Genomic DNA, 14182 nt, shown 5'->3' on the forward strand with positions numbered 1-14182 from the left:
GCCACGAGGGCTTAGTCCTTCCAAGGGAAAACACAATTCAGAGAGCCCAAAGCTTTTGGCAAGGAGCAGCCGCTTGAGACAGAAGTCCTCTTTTCCACTTTTTTTGTCAGCGCTTGTCAAAAAGCTGCTTTGAGCCACTTTCAAAGCAGAAAACACCTTTTGCACAGTCAGCATAGAAAGCCACGCTGACTTACTGTCCTCAAAAGGGGTGAAATACAAAACCATAGCATTTCAACCAGTTCTGTGCACCTCCTGACAGTAAGGCCACAGGGCCAAGGGTGTTCCATTGCACTGTCCCACCTCATCCTCCTCATGGCTCTGAGCCAGGGCCACTGACACAGCTTGTGGCTGCTGGTGTTTAAATAGCTGGAGTTGACCTTTCCACACTCTCACCCCACACCAGGGATCCCAAACACCTCCTTCACCTCTCAGGGCTCACCAGTGTGTTCATGTTTTTAATCTCATGGGAGCCTTTGAGCAGCATTAAGACACTGGCACAGGTTGTCCAGAGAAGCTGGGGCTGCCCCATCCCTGGAAGTGTTCCAGGTCAGGTTGAACAGGGCTTGGAGCAACTTGGTCTAACAGAAGGTGTCCCTGTCTGTGGCAGAGTGGACCTAAATAATCTTTTACGGTCCCCTCCGACCCAAACCAATCTATGATTCTGTGATCTGTCCAAGTAGCCCCAGCAAGCTGAAAAAGGATCACATTAAACATGACAGCGAGAAAATATAAAAGCCATGAAAACAACCAGGCAAGAGATGGAGCACCCCAGCTGGGATGTGGGGAGAAGGCAGGACTTAGGGACTGTCCCCCTTTTTGGCTCATCTCCACAGAGATATCTGGGGAGAAGATACAAATCCCAAGTTAGAAACGGGTGCATCCACTTGGATACAACATCCTGCCTGTATGCTGCAGGGCCAAGGCTCAGCCCACAGTGTCCAGGAGTCTCCCCTTGCTCCAGCCATCCCCACCAACCCCTCATCTGCTGCCTTTCCCAGCCTTTTTCCTTCCTCTGCACCTGCCTCTGGGGACAGGCACAGGTTGGGATGTGGGAAATCCACTTCCCATCAGCTGGCCCCGCTGGTTCTGGGTGTCACATCCTGGGTGGAAGCCAACACCCCACTGCAGCCCTACACTGTTTCTTGCTGGCCTCACCCAGCAGCTGCCAGTGTGTTGAGGGGTCTGGACAGCAGAGAATGGGCACAGCCAAGAAGGAAAGCAGAATGCCTGGACTGAGCGTGTGCATCAAGTGGCACACATCCACTGGGTGCAACTGGGGCCATGGCTGCACCTTGGCTCCTGCAAGTTTCCCTGCAAGAAGGGGAACAGCAGCAACAATTTTGAGCTGCAGTATCTCCTGCTGGTATTTCTGTAAAGTCAATCGCAGCTGAAGGGTGGCCAAGCAGCCTTCTCTGTGCCCCGTGGTGGGGCAGATAGGAAACGGAGGTGAAATTTTGTATGAGGAGAAATGCCCAGAGGACATTCCTTTGCAAAGCCTCAAAGACATTCCGGAGAAAACCTCAACTCCTGGCCACTGCCAAAATTCTTGCAGCTGCCCCACACCATCCTCCAAGCCCCTGTAACAACAGAAGGTACATTGGTTTGTGGAAGGGCTGTGCAACCTTCTTCTGACTGCCAGTGCCAGTGCCTGGGAGCTGCCTCCTCCTGCAGCCCAGGACCCTCCTCTGCCCCCGAGTGCTGCCACAGGGAGGGATGGAAAAGTCATTCAGCATCCCTCTGAGCTGCTTCCCTGCTTGCATGGCTGACCGCCTCCAGCACCGCAGGCTCCCAACCTGACCAAGGAGAAACCGGACCAAAACAAGCACTGTGGAGGCAGAGGGAAAGCAGCCAGCTTATTTTTCTTTTTTTTTAAGGGATATTGAAGACCAGAGCAGAGAGCCAGCACAGTGAAAAACAGCCACGTGGGGACTGTGAAAATCAGAGCTGAGGAGAGGAAGATGGGAAAGGTCTAATAAAGAGAGTCACAATATACAAAATACACAAGCGCCCACCTCCGCCAGGAAAGCTGTGGGAAGGGATTGTGGTGTAATCCCTGGCTGTTTAAGGCTGCCCAGGCAGACACAGTCTGGATCTGCAACTGGATCAAGAACAGACCAGGAAAGCTTAGATTTTTTTGCCCTGTCAACCTGAAACAAAATGCTTTCCCCCTTGCAGCATTTTTTTACTACATGGAGGAAATTAAGGGAGGTCAGTTGCCTGTAAGAGGATCCTCCAGCCTCAGGTAGTTCCCGACCACATCCACACACCATATGGAAAAGCATCTGCTCGGTCCCAGAAAAATCCCCAAGTCACATCCAGGCATTCAATAACCTCAGACCAAAACAAGTGTGAGCTCCCTGCCCACACTTGGCCCCATCCCCAGCACAGGGTCTGGGGTTGGAGAACAGCTGGGTACAGTCATTGCTGCCACTGAGGTTTCTCTTCTCCAACCTGTACAAAGTTGTCCCAGATCTGTCTAGCACTAAGTGGGGACAGAAGGAATGACAGAGGTTATCTGTTGAAGGGAATAAAGTCATTAATTACCCAGATAGGTTATGTTAAACTTGAGGGCTGTGTCCTCCCCACCAAGGCACTGCTGGAGAAGCCCACTGTGACCTCTAAACCCAAAAAACGCAATGCCAAGGAGCAACATCTCACAGGTAGTTACACCCAGCCCAAGTGATCTGAAGTAGCTGTTTTCCAGTCAAATTAAACTTTTCTTATCATTTGCTGTAAATACAACTGTGCTGTTTTCCTGACCATGTTATTTCTAGAATCCTTATCACACACTCTCAGATAGCCGCAGCACAGTCACACACTTCACAATCTTCTTTTTCTCCTATTCTCAGCTTTTCCAAACCATTTCTGTTCACAATCCCATCTGTTCAGAAGCTCTTCCATGGCAACGGGTGACATTGCCCTGGACCTCCACATCCGCACTGAACAGGTCAGCAAATGAACTCGTCTTCCTTTTCCCCTTCTCTGCCATGCAGGGACCTGACTCACACACAGGGGTGAACTCAAATGTCACTTCTGATAAACATTTATTTTGCTGAGGAGCACGACGTGTTTATGGGCAATGAAGTGGGCCAGTGAGAAGCAACAGGCATGCGCCAAGTCTTGCAACATCTTGACGCTTCTGAATACCTTGGTCTCCCGCAAAAGTCATCTTGTCTGGTCCTTGGGGCGTTTTAAACACCAGGGAAAAAATGCATAGAGGAAAAGGATTCCCAAGGTCTTGTGCTGGAAGAGAGACCACGTTGAAAAGTGGTCAGGTGGGCTGCATTGCACCAGCCTGGATACCAAAGGGAAACACCCTGGAGCAAAGGGTCTAAGAGGAGACAACAGCTGGCTGAAGGTGCCTTTGTTTCTGTACTGCTCCAAGCCAATCAAAACCTCACCTGCCACAACATCAGCTTTAGACCATGGTTTCACAATTTCCCTCAACGTATTAGCTGACGGGTGGGGGAGAATTTTATATATAGTTTCTGTATCCACAGAATATTTGACAAAGACAAGCAAGTTTGACAGGTAAAAAGAAAGCCTCAGTCCTTAGGAGACATTTATTATTAATGTCCTCCTGAATCAAAGCTGTTATTCAGCAATATCATGAGCTTAGTGGAATGAATGGGCACCTAAGATTTATGAGAAATCCAGCACAGATTGCTGCCAAAGCTTCCCAAGGGATGTGGGTATCTGGAACCAAGTGTAAAGATCTCAATGCTGAAATGCCTGGGCGATGAATCCATCACACAAATGGTGTAGGAGTGATATTCAGATGGCCTCAAAAGGGAACTAATATCTTTTTTCTCTGCTCTGCATTCAAGTTCTAAGTTTCACTTTTCAAGCTGGCTCAGATACACCAGGAGGACATTCACTCCTGTGGTTTTATGGCACTTATTTGTCAAGTCCAGGCAAGAACTTAAAAATGGAGGAGGGCTGTGATTTGTGCTCCTACTGAAGGGAAAATATTGGTATTTAAAATCAGCTGAACTCAGTTTTGATCTGTTCTTTTGAGAGATGAGACTTAGAAAACGTTTCATTTGTACCATCTTTTAAATTTAAACCAAAATTGCTCCCGTTGTTTCCTTCTGGGACTAAAAAGAAAGTCCAACAGTCCTGATCTGGACTAGTCAAATCAGGCTTTTTCCAATGTTCTACAGTTGTGGATCCTGGATTTTAGTTCTTCTCCACCACAAACCTGTAGAGCTTTAACTCTTGCTTTTACAAGCTGCTGTGCTGCAAATTCATTTTAGTCTGGCAAGAGACTATGTCTGTACAAGCCTAAATACAATGATTTTGAGACCTTACCTACAGCGAAGACACCCCCTTTGTAATTTTATCCACCCTTATCCCAACTGCTGACCACATTTAAATACCCTTTGTTAAGCACACTGCCAGATACTGTCACACTGGACATGAAGGAGAGCCAAAGGGGAAACAACTGAAAATGGAAATGCTACTTTCACGTGCTCATCCAGACATAACTTTCCCTGCCATCTTCTTTGCAAAACGAGTTTCAGTCACCCAGTTTGAATATACAGATTCAAATTCTCCCAGAACTTCAACTTTGGATGTGAGTGGTAGCTGGAACTTCTCTATTTTTTTCTAGTCAAATGCATCAAAAGACAATGAGGAAGGCTGAATGATTCATACTCATGGAATGAAATGCCATTCACAAACGTTTTTTCCATAGCAATTTGTCACTTATTGTATTGAAACCACTTCAGAAGATGTGTCTCAAAGAGCCTTTTGATATTAACATGATTAAAACCATAATGCAATTAGGCAATCCCATAATATTTCTGTATGTTATATGAGTGGGACCTCAAGTGACCATTTCATTCAAGCCCCTCATAAATGGCTGCTTCTAGCAGAAGGCTGTTAATTCTGCAACATGCCTCGGATAGTTGTAGAACACCAAGGAATTCAAATCTTCTCACCCTAGAGGCATTTTGGCTCACCAAAATTCAGCTTTGGTGTTGGATCTAGCCTACATGTCTCAAACCTTCCAAAATCAGCCAAGAAAGATGCACTTCTCAAGAGCTTCTCTGCCCATTTCAAAACTGATACCTAAAATCAGTGGGAACATTGGCTCTCCAGATGTGTCCTTCTCTTTTGGCTATCTAGACATCCACCTGGATGTCTATCACTTTTGCTGTTGTTCCTCTCACATGCTGGCACCCACACACAATACCAAACTTGTTGCCCACATCTCCATATCAATTTCCTATACCTCGAGCAAACTGTTATGCAAGTACACACAACTTTGCATTCACACAGGAGACTGCATTAGAAAATCCTTCAATGAGATGTAGACAGAAAAGTTTTTGTCACCTTCCACAGTGCCAGCTGTGGATCCCTACCTGCCGGGCAGTTGCATCTCTGGTGTGTGTCTCGAACTTCTCGATGTCTTGGCAAGTGGAACTTTAATTTCTGCCAAGAGAGGAAAAACAGAAGATTAATTTGTACCATTGAAACCAAAGCCTCAAATTCTTGAAAAAGTGGAACTGGGAGGGGATGCTGCACAAGTAGAGATGGGAGAGACAGGGCAGAGCAGTTTGGGAACGAAGAAAGGCAATAAAGTTCATAGCCCTTAACTAGAAATGCAGGGTTTGATTGGAAGCAGGCTGAGGGAGTTTCGTAATGGCCTCCAAATGTGGTCCTCCTGACAGGCATTACAAAACCAAGAGCCAGCAGTGGCAAATAAATTGGTGACTGTGCCCTCGTGACAAAGCCGCATTTCTCAGAAGACCCGCTCAGTGGGCAGAAAATGAAGATCTGAAGCAGGTCCTCTTCCACCCTGCAGCACATTCCTTATGTTCTTGGAGACACCTGGATGGACAGAAGGGTCCCACTGCAAGATTGTGGCTGAAGATGAACTGAAAACAGCAACAGCATCCCCTGAAATCTTCAGACGCTGTGAAACTTATTTTTTCCCCAAGGGAAGAACACAAAAAAACCTATCAAGAGCTTCCACAAGGTGGAATTTTGTCAGAATGTTCATTTCATATACAAGTTTGGATTTCTAATGGTGCCAGCGTGCCAGTCTCCTGCTCTCTGGGCCCATCCGTGTATCTCTTGAAGGGCAAATAAAGTCCACCTGAGGTCACTGCATCTTCCCTCGCTGGGAATGTCAACGAAATTAATCCATGTCCTGAGCAAAATGCACTTCAAGGGTAGCATCCCCACCACCCCTCACAGACTTTATAAAATAACCGTAATTTAGTGAAGAAAATGCAAATCAATCCAAATAGGTTATTCATTAATGCCTGCGAACCACACTTGGTTAATGATTTGAGAACATTGAGCTGCTGGGGTTCCTAAGCTCCGGAGTCACTCTCTCTTCCCTCCTTACCTCCAAGCCCAACTTCCCATCCCTGTTGAGCCTTCCTATATTTTGAACTACTTCACAAGTGGGCCAATATTTCAAAAGAAATAGCCTTGTATAGGACACAACAGAAGCCCGTGCCCAAGATCATATAGAAATTGCTTTATTTTCACTAGTAATTGAGCATCTTCCTGCAAGAAGGTATCAGTCTGGGGAAAAATTCTTTTAGAGAGGATAAAAGTAAATCAACTTGCTTCCGCCTGGGATGAAGGAAGCCAGAATTGGCTGGAACATTTCCATTTTTTCACTTTGAAAGGACTGGCTTCCTCATTGCAAGTCAAAAGAGTAACGGTTGTTGTGACTGCCTAGAAATTAAATATTTTCAGAGTTTTATTTTGCATGGTAGATTGAAATGTTTTGATAGCAAGTTGATTTGATAGCTGGGTGAGGAGAGGGCTTTAGGCAAGGAAAATTGACAGTTCCCATAGAGCATTTCATCAGTGTTTACCTTCTCAGCTAAAAGCACAGATATGTGAATTTCTGCATTTGGGCACATTCCCATCCTGCTGCCACCCCAGATGGCACAGCTCTGCTCTGCAGCACTGCCTGGTTTTTAACTGCTAGTGGTCAAACATGGGCACAAGCAGGACAGCAGAGCCTTTATTTGGATACTCACTGGCATGTGGACACACACAGCCCCATTCCCATCTACAAATGGGCCAACCAAAACATCTCCAACGCCAGACTGCCACATTTGGGTGGTGCTCCCACGTTTGGGAATCAGGCTCAGACAAGGAAGGGATGATGGTTTGCAACGGCAGGAGCAGAAAGCCACTGCCAAGCCAACAAGGGTCCAAACACCCTGCATGCAACAGAGACCTTTACAAGACAGAGATCTGCACGGAAACACGGAACAGATCCCTGCCCCTCCAAGTGCAGAGGCACTGGAGGGGCTGTAAGGGGGAATGGCCTTGGCTGGGTTGCTGCACAGGCTTACAAAGAGAGGAGCAGCATAACTGGACAGGGAAGTGATGACCCAGCAGGACTTGAGCATGACTGGGAACGGAATAGGGCTGATAACATTTCCCTGAGGCTTTATCTGCAGGGTCAAGGTAGTGGAAAGACCTGGGACAATTGAAATAGCCTTCTCAAGGCCAGGGGCCCCTGGGGAGGGAGGTGCAGGTGCTGCTGGGCAGGCTGGAGCACAGCCCTGTGCACCATGAGCAGGCAGCCATCGCACACTTACCAGCATTTGGACATTCTGCCCCATCCCTCGTGTCTCCCTCAAGCCCAAGCGCTCTGCACATCCCTGGGGAGTGCAAAGGGCAGCGGTGCCGTGGGACTGCTCCCCTTTAGTGGGAGGCAAAACCTACCAGGGATTTAGGAGTGCCTGGTGTTCATTCTCCTGCACAGTCTATTAAACAAACCCTGCCACAGAAAAAATCCTTGGCTCTTGGAGACCTCAGTTCAACTTTGGGTGGAGATGGCAAAACAAAACAAACCCCCCCAGCCTTTTCTGCTTCCCTTGTTTCCACTGTGCAAAATATTGCCTGGTCCAACACTAGAAGCTGGCTTTGTTCAGGAGAGCAAACCAAATGTAATTTCCTCTAAAAATGTCATTTCCAAGAGAAAACTTTCATTCCCAGGCAACAGAAAACCATTCAATTTTAGGGCAAGGTTGGCTTCTGTGAGGAAAACTTAAAAAGGAGGTAGGTTCTGGAAATCTAGTGTTAGCAATCTCCTTCTTGGGATCTGGGGTTTGCTTTTTCACCTAGGGCATACCTGGAGCTTGTAACATCAAGAGCAGCAACAGGCTGCCTTCCAGAAAGGTTGACAGCACTTCCTATGGAGGGGATTGCATTGCCAGCAGAGCCTGCTCTCGTCTGTCACATTATCCAGTGACATAACAGCTGCATCTTCCCCCTACACCACGGCAAGTGGCTGAAAAAATCCTTTGCCAGCGCTGGAGCCACAGCTGATTGCCCCCACCTGCACCTCTGTGGATTCAGGGAGCCATGGCACATTGCTGAGTGCGAGGAAAGGGAAAATCCCCTCTCCAAGAGGGCAAGGCCAGGAGGGTCATGCTGAAACACCTGCTGGGAATGGGCAGTAAAGTCAGCACTGGCTTTTCCCATGGGTTTAGTTAACTCACCACAAGTGTGACAGGACAGGGCTGACATGGGTGGACAGAGCAGTGACAGCAAGACCACTTCTGACATTAAAGGACCATGGCTGTGGTCTCCTAAAACTTGCAAGTGCCTGTCTATTTTGGATGGGCACTTGAGATTAGGTGAGAGGGAGGGCACTTCTTCAAAGGGGGCAGATTAATAGCTCTTTAGCATTCCCAGTTGTTTGCAGTCACCCGGGGAGGTGAAATCATTTCCCACCACTATCTCCAACAGCTAAGAGAAACACGTTTCAAATAGATAATCTATTACAACCATCAGGAGGATTTCAGGGGTGGGTGGTTTTGTTAACTCTTATTGTTTTACCTCCAATTTCCCCGTTTTCTCTTAAAGGCCCAGCTCCTGGGATCATGGGACCATATGGCACAAAGCAAAAGCGAGCAGCGAGTCCTCCCAGGTGGAGCAAAAAGCTTGGAAATAACACCATCTAGGTACAGGGATTGCAAGCTGCTGAAAGGAAATGGAACTTAACTACCAGAGAAGCTAAAAGAAAAAAATAGATCTCCTGACTGTAGAGCAAAGAACACTAAGCTAAAGATGTGGGCAGGGGGTGCTTAGACCAAGGTTACAGACCCTGGGAAACAAAACAGTGTGCTTTGAGATATGGAATAAAAGGAGGGGAGAAAAACGCTTCAAGTCAGGAGGGAAGGAGATTTCTGGTGTCCCTCCTTTGCTTGCATAAGTAAGGAAAGAGTTCCAGAGAAATGCGACTATTGGGAAAGCAGTGAGGATCAGTGCTCCCTCCCCATTCACAGGCACATTCCTGAATCCCTTCAGAATCACGAAAACCACAACAAACACCTTCAACACAAGCCCCTAAGAAGGCTGAGGGGCAGCTGATCTTCCCCCAGGGTGCACAGGATTACCTGCTGCTGCATCACACATATGCATTTCTATCTCTACAAACTCACAAATTCTGGGATTTCTCTTTCCCAGCAACAGCTCTGAATCCATCCCGTTCTCCACCCTGATGAGCTTTTGGCAAGTGAAATAGCACCAAGTGTTCCCCAGCATGGGAAAGGACTTTGTTTTCTTCTTTGGAAAGCTTTGCCTCTCTTGCAAATGCAAGTAGTGAGTTTATTTCTGCTCCTTGTATGATTTTATGATGTCTCATAAATGCAGAGGAATTCGAATTCCTACATGGAGTTAAAAGTTCTCCCTGTACTACCTGTTTCTGGCCCATTCTGCACAGATGTTTTTACAAGAAAACCTAGTCAATTTGAGTCTGGTAGAAAATTCCCTTGTGGTATTCGCCTACACCAGGCAGAGGTTTACACAGTAGCAAATGAAGCACTGGTCAGGCTGCTTCTGGGAAAGCATCTGCCGCCCTCTCCTCACTCCTCCTGAGCTGAGATGGAAACTCTGTCACAGCCAGCCACCAGTGCTGGAAAACCAGGCTCCGAGATGGAGAAAACATCCCCACCAGCTGCCTTAAAATTAACATCTTAAGCAAATCACCCCAGCTCCTCTCTCTGCCACTTTGCTTTATTTTTTCCATGTCTAGAAGAAAGGCCTCTAAAAGGACTTTGGCAATCTGTATGGTGTCCCTTGCAGACCCTTGGGAACACCTAGGGCGCACCTGGGCACAGCCATGGCCCAGACTGCAGGGCATTACACACTCCAACTCAGGGCAGTGCAGGTTTTGAGCATAACCTCAGAGCTCCTCTGTCAGCCCTCACAGACTTTACTTAGTCACATCCCTCTAGCTCATCTTCACAGTCACCAGAGCTAGAATTGTGCTCCTGTGCTGTGCCTTCCCTCCCACCTCTGATCAGCTTTTTCTAAAGCTGGGGTTCCTTTAAAGCTTTGCTGTTTTATTTTGTGATGGATAACACTGAGCTGGCAGCTGTGAAACCCATTAAGGTTGAAACACCAGGAAACGGTGAGGATGTGGCAATGAGAGGCGGCGAGGGTCTGAGCAGGGGGAGATGAATATCCTACTTTCACGTCCATCACAGCAAACCCATCTGCAGCCCCTCTCCCCCACTCATGGTCAGCACAACTTACTTTGCTTTCCTTACCTTTTTCTCCCATCCTTTCCCTGCTCCCTTTACCTAGTCTGTTCTTCTCCATCCTTGCCCCTCACCAGTCAGTCCTGGGCCCCACTTCAGACATAATGAAAAGGAGGACCGGAAGGATTTTTCTTTCCTAATCAAAAGCCTGATAGGGCACCCCACCATCTGTCCACCAGCAGCCCCTTGCCCTGGAGCTCGAGCTGTTTGGTCCATGCCAGTGCCTCTGGCTGAGTGTGGAGGTCTGAGGTTTAGATGCTTAGCAGAAGTGGGCAGCACAGCTGGAAAGGGTGTCCTCCCTGGGGGACAGAGCCCGCCTCCCCCACGGGCATCAGACCTTCACCGGTATAAAGGGACAGGAGACGTGGGCCAGGCATCCTTCCTCCTCCACAGTCTCCAGCACTTTTCTCCAAGCTCTTTTTGAAGCTGTGGCTCAGGATGGAGCTGATAATCCTGGTGGTACTCAGGAGCAAGTGCTGGTCCCTCAAGCAGTCATTCCTGTCCTACAGCTGCTCCCCACACTGGCTGCAGTGGGGACTGTGGCCACCCCTAGGAGCACAGGAGGGGCTGCTCAGGAAACAGGGGTGCTGCTGGGCACATGGGCATCATGAGACCCCCACTTCCTCGCTAAGCCGAGCTATAAAAAGGTGGAAAGGTGTCGCTGCCAGCAGAGCCAGCAGGACACAGAGCCATCCGGCCCCAGGCACCATTCCCGGGAGGCACTTCTCAAATCTCGGTAGAGATAAACTTCGACTTCCCAGCACGTTCATGCCAGCAGCAACAGAGGGATCGCTGCACTGTCCCCTGCCTAGTGGCAGGCAAGGAGTCCTTGCAGGAGAGTGCAACCACGGGGCACGGATCCAATCACTCGCAATGCTTCTGCCTCCCCAAACCCCTTTTTAAAGCAGGATATTGCCCCATGGACCCTGTCTTTCCCTTATTCCTCATCCAAAGAGGCAACTCAAAACCATATCCTTCAGCTCCTGCAGTGTTTGCTAACTCAAGGTTCACAGCTTTTGGCTGCACACCCCAGCAGATCCAGGGACTGCTCTCACAAGACCCATAAACAGAAGCGGAGCCTGTCAGCTGTAGGTTTAAACTCCTCACCGCAGACTTTCACTGCTCCTAGAAAGCAGGAGGGGGTCCGGGTCACCCCTGGTGCCAGGTAGCACTGTCCAAGGCAGGTCCCAGTAGTCAGCACTCTGATCATTCCATTCCTCACCTCATCTGGCAATAGCAGCCCAAAAGAGATTTTTTTTTCAGCTACAAACAGTTTTTGGGCTAGCCCTAGGGATCTCTCCAGCATGACTCAAACCAAAGCTAGAGTAAACAGAGAAAGGAGAGGTGGGTGGAAATGGCTCCATCCCTGAATTTTACCCCCAAGCCTCTCCTAGAGCTGTGGGAACAGGTCAGTGGGGACCTGTCTGGAGAGTTCAAAGACATGAGCCACCATCTGCTCCCTGACACATGTCAACACCACTTCAAAGACCAACAAGGCAAGGAATACTCATCGCACACAGAGTAGAGGAACACAGACAACCCACAGTAGCATCAACACAGCAAAGTAAAAGGTGTCAGCAACAACAATTTGCGCTTTTGGGCCCTCTTTATGGACCTGCTGAAGCCAGTAGCAGCATTCCCCCATCACCAGAGGAGGAACAGGGTCCAGTGGAGTCTGGATGGGACTCAAGTGAGTATAACACAGCCATATGCTCTATATTGATGCCCTGGCAGTACCAGAAACAATCCTGGCAACACCAATGTGTCTCATTTTCCTGAGCCAGGAGCTGTGGAAAGGGTCAGGGCTGGTACAGGAGCAACCTGTGATGCCAGCCCATCACAACACTGGCGTGTTTGCAATTACCCCTGCCCATAGCCATGCTGGCTGCGACATGCCTTACCCGTCCCCCTTCCGGGGCTCAAACCCACGCTGAATCCCCAGGTTTAACCTCTAATTCTAACTCTTTCAGCATACAAGACTCCTGAAGAGAAGGGCGGGAGGTTTTTGCCTCCCCAGCAGGATGAGGGTTGAGGCTTTCCTCTTTGCAAAGTGCACGCTACAGCTACAGCTACAGCATGGGCTGAGAAGAGAGAAGTAAACGCCAAGCAAGTTTGAGAGGTGGGAGGGACCTGAAGGAACAGGGAATTCAACCTAGCAGCAGCATCATTCGTACAGAGATAGATTTTTAAGGAAGGGGGAAAAAAATGGATGATGCGACTATTCAAGCGTGCATATGCCTCAAACCTATAATACTACAAACTATACATGCAAAATGAAAGAACACTGACCTCATTGAGCAGTTGGTCAACTCTTCCCAAAATAGCTGTCTCCATTTGGTCTGCTGAGAGCCAGGCAGGGAGCTGCGTGGGTCTGTCCGCTTCCAAGTGGGACACCCGGGACTGCAGATCGGAGGTCCGAAAGTACAGCAGGAGGCTCAGCACCAGAGAGAGCAGGGACACGCCGGGCAGCCCCGAGCCCAGCAGGAGAGGGAGGCGGCAGCATCTCTCCCCATCGCCGGTCCTGGGGGGAGCCACACACCCCCTGTCAAAAGCTGCTTCGTCGACGCCTTTCCAGCTCTTCTCCTCCAACATTCCCTCCCTGTCCTGAGAAACAATAAATAAATAAGTAGAATAAATAAAGCTTCACTCCTACTCCAAGACGCACAATCCAGAAGGCATAGAAAAAGAACGTCGAAGGGAATCCCAGTGCCAGCAAATCAGAAGTGACAGCAATGACAAAAGTGGTTGGGGGGGGGATGTCTTTAAAAAATAAAAACAAACCACACACACATAAAAGGGGTGCAGAAAAAAAGGGATCCAACTGCAGCAAAGAGTGCGAGGGGGAAAAAAATAATCTGATCAAGATTTTTTTTTTTCCCTCCTGTATTTCAGTCTTTTGGTTCGCTGGTAGGTTTTTGATTCTTTCTAAGCTGTCAGTTTCAGTTCCTTCGCAGACTGGCCAGGAGCTCGCACATGAAAGTCCCCATTAGAGAGAGGTAATTCTCAGCTGCTGCGGCGACGTTGTGCTCTGGCTGATCGTGGCTCCCCTGTAACATGACACACTCCCTCCGAACTACGGGGCTGGGATGAGCGAGCTGCGCGGCTTCCCAAAGTAACCTCCTCTGCTCGCCCTCTCTCTCCACCTCTCCCTTGCTGCATGATTTATTTATTTATGCAAAGCGCCGGGGTGGGATTGGGCAGTGGGACGCCCCTGTCCCGCTCGGTCCCCAAACCACCTCTCCGCCGCCAGCCCTTCCCTTTGAAGTGACTCTCGCCGAGGTTATTTATAGTGGCAGGAAAGAGATTGTAAAGCAGAGGCTGGGCTCACACCAGCCTGCGTCTTCCTTTCCTCCAGGCAGCCGAGAGCACTTTATGGGATGGTACAAACGGGCTGTCGCGTCCCCCACGCAGATCCTGGGACAGCCCTGAGGCACCGGCAGTGGGGTATTTGGACCCCGACATTTTGAGGAGAGCAGCCAGGCAGGGTGAGAAGCAGAGAGAAACATCTGGAAACAAGAGCTGGCAGCTGAGGGCTCTGCAAGAAACAAGTGAAGGGCAGCAGGGAGAAACACCCCAGGCAATCAAGCTGCAGTGCAAGGGGGGAACATCTGGGGGTACAACCTGGCAGGGGTGTTCAGAAGAACTAATCTGCT

General features: G+C 48.9%; 1 protein-coding gene across 1 annotated transcript; it reads right to left on the reverse strand.

Moving 5' to 3' along the window:
- Positions 1 to 2482: 2482 nt before the first annotated feature.
- Positions 2483 to 13663, reverse strand: LOC128810430 (collagen alpha-1(XIII) chain-like). The gene is made up of 5 exons (XM_053983235.1): positions 13320 to 13663; positions 12819 to 13133; positions 5367 to 5436; positions 3125 to 3243; positions 2483 to 2515 (listed from the first exon to the last, which is right to left on the reverse strand). The coding sequence occupies exons 2-5, from the start codon at positions 13119 to 13121 to the stop codon at positions 2483 to 2485; spliced, it is 525 nt and encodes a 174-aa protein (XP_053839210.1). The 5' UTR covers positions 13122 to 13133; positions 13320 to 13663.
- Positions 13664 to 14182: the final 519 nt, after the last annotated feature.

Source organism: Vidua macroura, chromosome 8 (assembly GCF_024509145.1).
Source record: "Vidua macroura isolate BioBank_ID:100142 chromosome 8, ASM2450914v1, whole genome shotgun sequence".
NCBI lineage: Eukaryota > Metazoa > Chordata > Aves > Passeriformes > Viduidae > Vidua > Vidua macroura.